Raw genomic sequence first — 10,363 nt, 5'->3', positions numbered from 1 at the left:
CACGGGCCAATCTAGGATATCAGTCTGGAGATGATTAATTACCCAATTAGGATTTTAACTTAAAATAGAAAGTGATTTTTTTCTGGCCAGCTGTGTCACTGTACGCTCTAAGTAAGTTTAATTCAGGACTATGTTTATAATGAGCAAATACAGCATCTGCAGCGATGAACCATGCACGACACTAATGCTGAAGAAAAGTCCATTTCAAGTGGAAAAATACAATTTGTTATAGGCTTATGTCAAAATGCGCTTCAACAGCTACCAATACAAATGTGCTGTTATGGCTGTTACATATAACTGAAATTATTTGTAAAAGTTTGAAACGATTAAAAATAAAATCAGTAAATAGGGCTTTGTTCAATTGGGAAACGCTTTAAAAAAAAAAAAAAAAAAAAAAAAAGGCATGTTACTACATCTCCCGTCATGCACTTCTTTTCATTTCCTGGCACGCAAGCAAATAGCGTAAAAGCCCCGAGATGAGGGCGGTCCGCATTAATGCCTGTTTTTCAAAAACAAACAAACAAACAAACAAACACCATTTCTTTCTCGTTAATGGCTGTTTAGAGACTACTCGGTCTGTTTGTTATCGCTCAGAGATAGTTCGTTTTTCGGGTAAGCGGGACCGTCTTGTTTAATAGTGAAATACTTGTCACATGTGTTTGGCAGCGCGGACGTCGGTGGCTGAAACAGCTCGACCAGATCTCTAACCGTGTTTAACATTAACTAAACTCACACACAACACCGAAGACATGAATAAACGAGACGGTAAGTGCAGCAGTTGAAGACTGAACTCAGAAAAACCACGTTTTTGTGCGAGATGTATTGTTAAGAGTTGTTGTGAGCGCTGTTAGCAGGAGCTTAGCTGGATATCCAACAGGATTTTTTTTTTTTTTTACTTTAAACTAACACGCAGCGTGAAATCTGTGTAAACTCGTATCAGAGATTAAACCACGTGTTACTGTTTAACAGTCTGTCTTGTTACAGCAGTCGCCCTGTAGCTCACGCTGATTGTTGTATAATCAGTCATGATGTGTTTGACCATCAAACCAAAATACACACGTGATCACTTTATTATCATAAAACACGAAACAAAAACACGGATCTTTCTGGTGTTTCCCTGATTTAAAAACGGACCATGCTATTGAGTTTAACAGTCATTTAGATTATCGAAACGTTTGCATCTTATTTCTTTTGTCAGCTGACAAATTGTTTAATCTTTAGTTCACATTTTAATGATGTTCTCTCGTAGTTTGAATTAATGTCTCTCTCCCCTTTTGTTTATGGACTTGCAAAAGGCAGATTTCTTTTCTTTATTTTTTTAAATTTATTTATTTATTTTTTTTTAGAAGAAGAAATGGTAAAAATAAGATTATTATCCAGGTTTTTGTTTCCTTAAATACAACAACAACGTTAGATCCTATAATTTACACAACTCTGCAGTATCCTTTGCCAAGTCTTCACGTTGCATACCTACAGCTGGAATAGTTTTCAGCCCAACTCAAAAATAACTGATGACATCAGGATAAACGAGCGAGGAAACTGATAGGCGTTGGCAAAATTGATGCAGTGCCCAAAGAATTTAAATTATTTAACATCGCCTGACTTTTTCTGCGCTGTTTCAGGTGAAGGAGGCCCCCGGAAACATTTTGATGCAGCGCAGGAGCATGATGCGAGCGCCAACCCGTCCTCATCTGTCGTTGCTGCCTTCAGAGGTAACTGCATCCCCCAACATCATGACTTTTCACACCTTGCACTGTTCACCCATGCGGTTGGTGTTTTTTTTTTTTTTTTTTTTCTTAAATAATAAATCGTCCGTATTTAAACTTTTCTTTCTCTGAAGTTTTCCAGCAGGAGCTCGACACCAAACACGACAAATATGAGCGTCTCGTTAAGATCAGTCGAGACGTCACCATCGAAAGCAAGAGGACTATTTTTCTTTTGCACAGAGTGACCAAGTATGTACAATATTAGAAAGATATGTTATTATGTGCTGTCAAAATGAAAAAGTACAATCGATTTCTTCACTTTACTCATTTAACGAGGGATTGCTTCTGACTTCGATGGGTTATGTTCTGTGGTGTCTTTTAGGATGCATTTATGTCATTGGTATAATCAGAAGCTTTGAAAAATAATGTGAAAGCATTATTGATGCAAGAGATCATCCACATTTGGCTCAGTCTCTACCAGCCTTCAGATGTTGTTTTAGTGTAAACAGGAAGTTTTGGGATTAAAGGAAAATCATTTGAATGATGAATGCCTCGAAAGAAAAGATAACTCGGTGTCAATGAACCAACTGAATTACTGATTTAATCAACTCCAGTGTTCACGCTCTGCTTCCTAACATCTGTTTTCTTTGGGTATGAAGTGTTCCAGATGCAGAGGAAGTTCTGAATGAGGCAGACGTAAAACTGGATGCAGTCAGGCAGAAGATTGGTCAAATTGCAGAAGAGCTGAGGGGAGAGGATATTTTTCAGTTTCACAGAGCCTTCACTCCAGGTGAGTTATACATACACCTTGTAAAAAAAAAAGGCACGTTCAATTAGTACATCAATTTAGTAAAAAAAAATTTTTTTTTTTTTATGAAATTTCCCCTCGGGGATTAATAAAGTGTATAAAATCAAATATAAAAAAATAACAACTTTATCCATTTAACCTTTTATTTAACCTGGAAAAGGCCCGTTGAGATTAAAAAGTTCTTCTTTAAAGGGATTCCTGGGCGAGACAGGCAGCGGCGCAAATTGAGAATAAGTAAAGATAAATACAAACCAGACAAACTTTAATATATTTCAGAGACATATCTCCAGTCAATCATATTCTAATCAACTCTATCTGGAGTCTTCCAGCCCTTTAACCAAATCTGTCCCCGCCAGATTATACTTGTCTGGATCAAATCTGAAGATCAACAGACTGCCCCACAATTTTATATACAGTATATAGATTATATCTACAGTTTACTGTATATTTCTTTAGGTCTGGAGTTTAACTCCTTCTATATTTCGGAATAGAGAAACAAGCTCCAGCAAAGGACATGATTTAAAAACCTGATAAAATGGGAGCTTCCATGAGAAACTGTCTGTGCTGCAGTCTTTCTCTTTAGATGGACATGGAGGACGAAAACTTAAAGTTTTAATAATTAGGCAAATAGATAAAAAATAAATACATTTTCGTAATGAAAAGAGGCATAATTAAACGAGTGTCATGAGTACATCAACTTTGATTTAGGCTATTTCTGGATTTGTGCATTAATTAATTAATTAATTAATTAATTAATTAATGTATTTTTGTGTCTGTTGATAAAGTCAGAGTTTGTTCACTCACTCAAAGCCATTTTGTGTAGTTAATAAAAATGTAGCCAGGCTAGTTTGTGTTGTGATAGAAACCGTTTGCTTCTGTCTCCTTCTGTCCAGCTGGGCAATCCAGCTTTACACTGATGTTAGGACCGCCCACCTAATTAACATATTGGCGTGGAAATACAGAAATAATTAGCTAAAAGTTGGTGCATGGAAATTGATTTAACAGATTCCATCATGTCCTTTTTGATTGCCAAAATGTAATCATTTTTTTAAAATTTGTTTATGAATTTAGTTATTGATTCCTACCTGTATAAATGAATATATTTATGTTTGAGTCATTGTTCGCTCTCTATAGATGTATTGTAAAGTCGGTGTGAGAGCGTGACCTTGCAGGCCTGGACGTGTTGGACACACCCTCTGATAAAGTTGTTTTGCGACTAGCATCAGCACCAGTTTTTCTTAGCGTAGCCACAATGTCTGCAGAGTTTGGAGGAAGCCATTACTGGGAGCGAGGGTGAGCTGTTATCTAGCAGATGGGGAAGTCATTTTTAGATTGCGGTCACTCAGGAATCACTGCTGCATCCTTCACGACGTGACTAGTGGCACTTCCCACCAATTAGACGGTTCGTGTTTCCCCCCCATTTTTATCGTCTTTATTAGATTAGGACTCTCCAGATAATGTTGGCTGGGAGAGAAGTCCCCAGGCTTGTGTAATTGGTCTGTTTTTTATATAAGGACCATCAAAGATATTGTGGGCCAAGTCCTGAATGTAATTGCCACTGATAACAGGGCACTTTGACAAACTCTTGAGTTGGACCCAGCGAGCAGCTGAGGCTTTGCAAACAAAAATTTACTAGTGGGGCTTTTTTCATGGTTCACCTGCAACTCGGTGAACCGCTCTGTAGTCAAACAATGAGCTCAATTAATCTTTAAATCCTCTCGACACACGAATGTGTGCCATGACGTTTTTCAAACATACAGTATTTAAGCAGCAGTCAAGTTCTTAAGACTGATTTTGCAGCTCTGATCCCATCAGGCCGCACACACACACACACACACACACACACACACACACACACACACACACACACACACACACACACACACACACACACACACACGCTCACACACACACACGCTCAACTTTCAACTTTTCCAACTATTGTGCCAGTAAAGTCTGTGATTTCCCGGAGGTTTCCCCTGAGTTATTGTTTAGACGTGATGTCCAGTCATTTTTTTTCTGGGTCTCAAAGACCAAAGGTAACTGACTTCAACTTTAATAATCCCTCCTGAACTGCTGCTTCAGAGTAAATATGGTGAACCGCTCTTGGCAGTAAACTCGGGAACTGAACTCCGCCGGCCTCAAAGCTCATGTAACCTTTTCATGTCATATCCTGTCTGCCTCAGATTGGCTCATATTCTCAGTGCCACAACCGTGGAGCCGCTCACAATGTTTAAATGTTTGGAGCAGCTTTTTAGTTATTTTGTCGATAAAGATTCTGAAAAAAAAAAAATCGCCAAATAAAGGTTGCGGCCTAAAATGTATGACTCCTACTATATACTGCATAAGAAGAGGATGTGAGAAACAGTTCCTTTAAAAGCCCTGACAGCAAGAATATCTCTATATTGTTGAATATGTTCATAAATAAATAAGATAAAATCCAATTGGATTTTGCAACATGGTAATTGGTGCAGTCTCATCAGGTGAAATCTGTCATCTGAAATAAAACATTTTTTACTTTACAAAACTTTGGCAGAAAATGCCGTCATGTAAGACTTTATTTCTTAGAGTAAGAAGCCGGGTGACAAAACATTTTTTTGGAGCCTTTAATATAGAGCTTGACTGATATTTGCCGTACAATTTTATCTGCAAATGTTGGCCTATCACAGATATCAGTGTATATGTTGGCCAATATTACGACTATTTTTTTTACAGGACATAATGAAAAGAGACGCCTGGGATAAAATAGAAATGGTTCCATGTGCTTTTTAAATAGTTCTTTATAATTAGTAAGAATATCATAATATATAATATAATAAATATCCCAGATATATCAAAATCCCCAATAAACTTCTTTTTCTCCCCATTATCGGCATCTGCTATCAAATCCAGTATCAGTGGAGCTCTACTCTAATATTTGATCCAGAGTAAAGTGTTACAGTCCAGTCTAGGTCATATGTGGATGACGGAGGATAGCAGTGGTTGGTTGGGGATTTTAGAAAACCAAGCAGTGGAGTAGCAGAGACGCTCTAAGAAAGCTCTGAGTTTTGACACGGTGCATCAGCTCAGTCCATGTAAACGCCGTGCGGTTGGAAGAGCAGCGAAAGTTTCCTCAGAGCAAAGTGGAGATGAAGCACATCCTCCGGCTGGCTCTGTGTGGCGCGTTGTGGTTCGCTGCAGGGAGATAGGACGCCCTTTGAAGTTCAATTGCCGCTCCAAAAGTAAACTTCAGACACAAAGTCTTCCGTCCTGTGATTATTTGATTGTTGTTTACTCAGGGCCAGAAAACAAATGAGGGGTCATCTCAGCCCAGCACAAAAAATGGCTGCTGTTGTTCTGTCAAAAGACAGAGACAGGAAACAGGTTTTATTTGAATCCCTATCTGCAACTGTGATCTATACTGTGCAGATACCATGTCGTGTTTACACACGGCTCTGCTCATTTGATACACAGCCGAGCTTTTACTCATAGTAGACGTTTTCAAACAAAAGCAGCCTCCACCATCACGTTTCGTTTCAGCAGCTCGACCAGTGAAATGTCTGGATGCACTTGCCGATTGTTTCGTGTTGATCCTTTTTAAATGTACGTTTGTACATTAGGGATTCAGGAGTACGTGGAGGCCGTCTCTTTCCTGCACTACATCCGCCATCGCAGCCTCATCAGCCTGGAGGAGATCAACGCCCGACTGGTGTTCATGAGAGCAGACAAGGCAGATACAAAGGTGAATTTAAAGAAGACTTCATGGTTAAGTTGTCATATAATTTAATGTATTAAACCACCTAGTTTTATTTTTTTGTCGATATATTTCATTTTCTAAAAGACAAATTTATGAAGATTTTAGGGAATCGTTTTGACATTTTTGGACATGCGTTGATTCACTTTCTTGCTTGGAGTTATATCGACGCCTTTCTCATGTCTGCATGCTAAATATGAAGCTATAGCCAGCAGGCATTTAGCTTAGTTTAGCACAGATCCTGACTTTATGCAAACATATGACATGTAACTTCATATTTGAAGCACAGAGATGAGAGTTGCAGCAATCTTCTTCAGAAAACTCTCAGCAAGACTTCAAGCTCTCAAAGAAAATCCTCATATTTTCAGTTCATTTGACATGATTTCCTTTCAGAGCAGTGGAGATGTCACACAAAGCAGCACTGGGTGTTTCTGTGTACTGCATTCATGAGCATTATGTGTCATTATGTCATTTTATAATTTTATCCACTCTGCCTGTTGATAACTGTCTGTTGATGCAGACTAAATAGCTTGATGCTTTTTACGACAAAACAGGGTTTTCTACTAAAAGCATCATCCTGCTCCAAAGAATCTGGACTTTTACAAGGGGGACAGCACATCTTGTAGGGTTGAGACTTCCTCGTTGAAACGAAAGATCCCAGAGCGGTCGTACAATCTGTCTTTCGTTGACTTCCGTGTATGATTTGGATATTACTTCTACTTCATCTCAGGGCTCAGCTGAAGCTCTGCCGCTGGGAGCTCAGGTCCTGACCTTTCAGGTGACGCCGGCCGACTACCTGCTGGGCGTGGCCGACCTGACGGGAGAGCTGATGCGCATGTGCATCAGCAGCGTGGGCAACGGCGACATCGACACGCCCTTCCAGCTGAGCCAGTTCCTGCGGCAGATCCACGACGGCTTCTCCTACATCGGGAACACGGGCCCCTACGAGGTGTCCAAGAAGCTGCACACGCTGCGCCAGAGCCTGGGCAAAGTAGAAGACGCCTGCTACGCCCTGCGCGTCCGCGGCTCCGAGATCCCCAAACACATGCTGGCCGACGTGTTCTCCAGCCGGACCACACTCATGGACACCGAGGAAGGGGTGGTTTAATCCTCCACGTCAATGTTCTCTCTGTTGTGTCATTGTCTCCTTCAGTTTAGCCCCACTTTGATGTTTCTGTGCGGTTTTAATGGAACTTGACAGATGTTTCATATGTTTGGTGACATGTTTGCTAATTTTGTTTTTAGTATTACAATATAACAAGTGTTACAATAGACAATTTTTTTTTTTTTTACTTTGATAAAAATCTGATGACTTCAGTTGCTTTGCATGAATAAAAGTTCTGTGCCAAACTTATCATGCTCTCCCAGACTTTAAGCTGCTTTGATAATGTGTGTGTGTTTATTTTATTTTCCCTTTACTCCCTCCTCTCTCTCTATCACACAGATCATCTAAGGTAGAACCATTGGCTGTCTGCACTCACTGTATTCACTGAGGAGGAGGAACACGCGACCTTCGTTCATTACACGTTTATATTCTGAGACACACACATATATATATATCCTCATTCAACCCTCTTTAAACGGTCCTCACCACACTGCAGTGACGTACGTTGACAGTAAGGTTGAGAAGTGGAGGAATATACCTTCTAGGGAGCTGATGTCCTGCTGTTTCCTCCATGTTTGAGTCACTGGATAACAGGCCTCCTGTGTTTGTGGATGGCCACAAAGTATTGACTTTATAATCTATCATCAGTAAAAGAAGCCTTTATTTGGGTCTGGGGAAACAAGATTTTAATGTCAGATTTAACTGAGGAAATGTTACTTTATGAGTCAGATTATTCAAACCACAGGTTTCTAATTTCTATCCTGATCATCTGCTGTCTAAAAAATTAAGGATAAATTTAAAAGAATTATTACTAATTCTTTTTTTGTTCGTTGTTGTACGTGTGTTGGCTCAATTTATTATCCTTCCATATCCCATAAGATTATTAATTTGTTACACTTGAGGTTGCAGACTGAGCAGCAGGCTTTCAGTGTAATATAAGTCTGTCACCTGCTGGCCAATGTAAATACTACACATGGACACCCTGACTCATGTTTTCCTTTTGAGGGTAAGTATTGCCAGAAAAACTGAAAGTCGTTAGTCTGTAGCAGTGTGATCTAAACCTACCTAATTTCTTGCTATACATTGCTATAAAAAGTATTTTCAACCTGGATAATTTACAGGCTTTTTGCACATTCATTTAGTTTGTTTTGGTTCAGCTTTTTTTTCAAATAAAAAAGATAAAAGATATACTATTAAAATGTATGGAATCATATTCATTTAGCCAATTTAAAGAAAGAATTATGAAACATTATTTTAGAGTGTTTTAAACAAAACAAACTGAAGGTAGACGACTTGCACGTACTTCTAGACATGTACATGCTTTACAGCATGTTTACAGTCAGTTATCCCGGACGACTTGCTCACACTTATTAAAAAACATAACCTCTAAAAGTAAATGAAACCAGTGAATAGAAAAAGCACATTCTTAAATCTGTGTGCAGTCTGACATCTGCTGGTCAAAGCTGGATAGACTCTTTGCAGTTCCATGCGTGGAGTGAGCAGAAGGTGAGGTGGTACACTAAATTACTTTTTGTTAGAGCTAAAATCAATGGTGTCACCAGCTACAGGTCAAAATGTCTGCAAGAAGAGTCCATCCAGTCTGTGTAGATGAAGGAGGGAAGGAGCAACAGATAGACAGTGTGGACCAGTGTAGGCTGTGTTCAACTTATATTTGTCTTTCTTTACATTTTGTTTTCGCTCCCAGCATCAAAGGACTCATGTTTCTTTATTGTTCCTAAATGAATCCTGTTCATTGACCTTTTTCACAGCAGACATGATGACTCTGTTCAGCAGTTGTTGAAATGTAATGTAGCATGTAGTTAAAATGTCTCCTGTGAAAAAGTTAATTCAGCTATAATGTCTACATTTTTCTAGTCACGTGTTCCCCTAAGGAGAACGCATGATGACCCTGTTCCTCGTTTCTTTGGACAGCATTTCATCACAGATCTGCTCTGATGTTTTATAGGTAGGCGAGATGTGCCCAGACTACAAATCAAAGTGAAAAGCCACAGAGGGCAGCCAAAGATTAAAGTCACGTTCACAGTCAGCTTGTGCCTCTAATTCTTAATAGTGGGCAGGTGATCTTCCTCTGCATGTGAAACAGTTCATCCTTTCTTGTATCATCCAGTGACAAATATGCAGGCTGCACTCTGCTGAACTGAGCTGTTTATCTCAGACTTGTCCATCAGCCAGCCGAGCTGAATGAAAGGAGGGTTTGGATGTGTGGGAAGGAAGCTGAAAAGACTGCTCTATGTGGGGTCCACAGTTTTGTTCTCCTGGTGGATTCCCTCAGCGCTGAAACAAAAACACTTTTGTATACTCCCTCTAATGTGCAAAATTAACATTGGATTGTGCACACAGATAATTATATGAACCTCACATGTAGTCTTCCAACATGGAGAGACATATTATCCTTAAATGACTTCGTTTTAAAAATACATTCAACAAATATCGTCTATAAGTATACAGTATGTATACATATGGCCTGTTTTTGTGACTTTGAGATGAAAGGGGAGAAACAGCATGTCTTCCTCCATCTTATTCTTCTCTATCTGCAGTGGTCGTAAAACAAAGCCTGCAATAATACAAAGGGCAGCGGTGTTCAATCCGGTCCTGTGTCCGCTGCTGCATTCACAGGCTGCCCGCTGAGTTTTCTGAGGCGGTCTGAAGAAGTCTGGAGTCAAATTCCTGAACACGTAGGAGCTCCTCACGTTGCACCGACACGACGCACGACGGCGCAGCGGCTAACGGATTACTGACCGACTGATTGATGAGCGGGCTGATAGACAAGGGTTTGCCTCGGAAGCTCCGACGTCTGCCATCACAACAAGCCATCGGATCTCGTTCCCTTTTTTCTTTTTTTCCCCCATCAAGAAACATGACATGAAGACCGTCTTTTTTTTTTCTCCACACCGCCTCTTCATGAGCAACCACTTGTTTGCCGCAGAGGACAAATGTACAGAATCTGATATACGATCAATACTTGTGACTGGGAATGTTTGTCACGGGTA

The 10,363-nt window shown here is 39.8% G+C and overlaps 2 protein-coding genes across 3 annotated transcripts in view; both read left to right on the top strand.

Annotated features, from left to right (window-relative positions):
* The first annotated feature begins 487 nt into the window (after window positions 1-487).
* On the top strand, window positions 488-8,551 carry tsnax (translin-associated factor X). The gene is made up of 6 exons (XM_069690057.1): window positions 488-765; window positions 1,623-1,712; window positions 1,841-1,955; window positions 2,366-2,496; window positions 6,114-6,235; window positions 6,978-8,551. The coding sequence occupies exons 1-6, from the start codon at window positions 750-752 to the stop codon at window positions 7,353-7,355; spliced, it is 852 nt and encodes a 283-aa protein (XP_069546158.1). The 5' UTR covers window positions 488-749; the 3' UTR covers window positions 7,356-8,551.
* A 1,450-nt stretch (window positions 8,552-10,001) lies between these two features.
* The window catches only part of disc1 (DISC1 scaffold protein), a 41,226-nt gene continuing 40,864 nt past the window's right edge, over window positions 10,002-10,363 (top strand). The window contains exon 1 of one of the 2 annotated variants that reach the window (XR_011310575.1): window positions 10,002-10,363. This exon is cut by the window's right edge and continues 273 nt beyond it. The gene's annotated coding sequence lies outside the window, so the exon portion shown is untranslated. The other variant, XM_069690068.1, reaches the window with a different exon arrangement.

Source organism: Brachyistius frenatus, unplaced genomic scaffold, assembly GCF_029030835.1.
Source record: "Brachyistius frenatus isolate BFR_SWC_R1_liver_20210118 unplaced genomic scaffold, ASM2903083v1 Contig_8, whole genome shotgun sequence".
Classification (NCBI taxonomy): Eukaryota; Metazoa; Chordata; class Actinopteri; family Embiotocidae; genus Brachyistius; species Brachyistius frenatus.
This window is presented reverse-complemented; position numbering and strand designations above follow the sequence as displayed.

Excerpts from the sequence above, each read along its gene's own strand:
- tsnax (XM_069690057.1), top strand. Across the intron at positions 1,956-2,365 it reads CTTTTGCACAGAGTGACCAA|TGTTCCAGATGCAGAGGAAG; the intron begins GTATGTACAATA and ends TTGGGTATGAAG. Across the intron at positions 6,236-6,977 it reads CAGACAAGGCAGATACAAAG|GGCTCAGCTGAAGCTCTGCC; the intron begins GTGAATTTAAAG and ends ACTTCATCTCAG.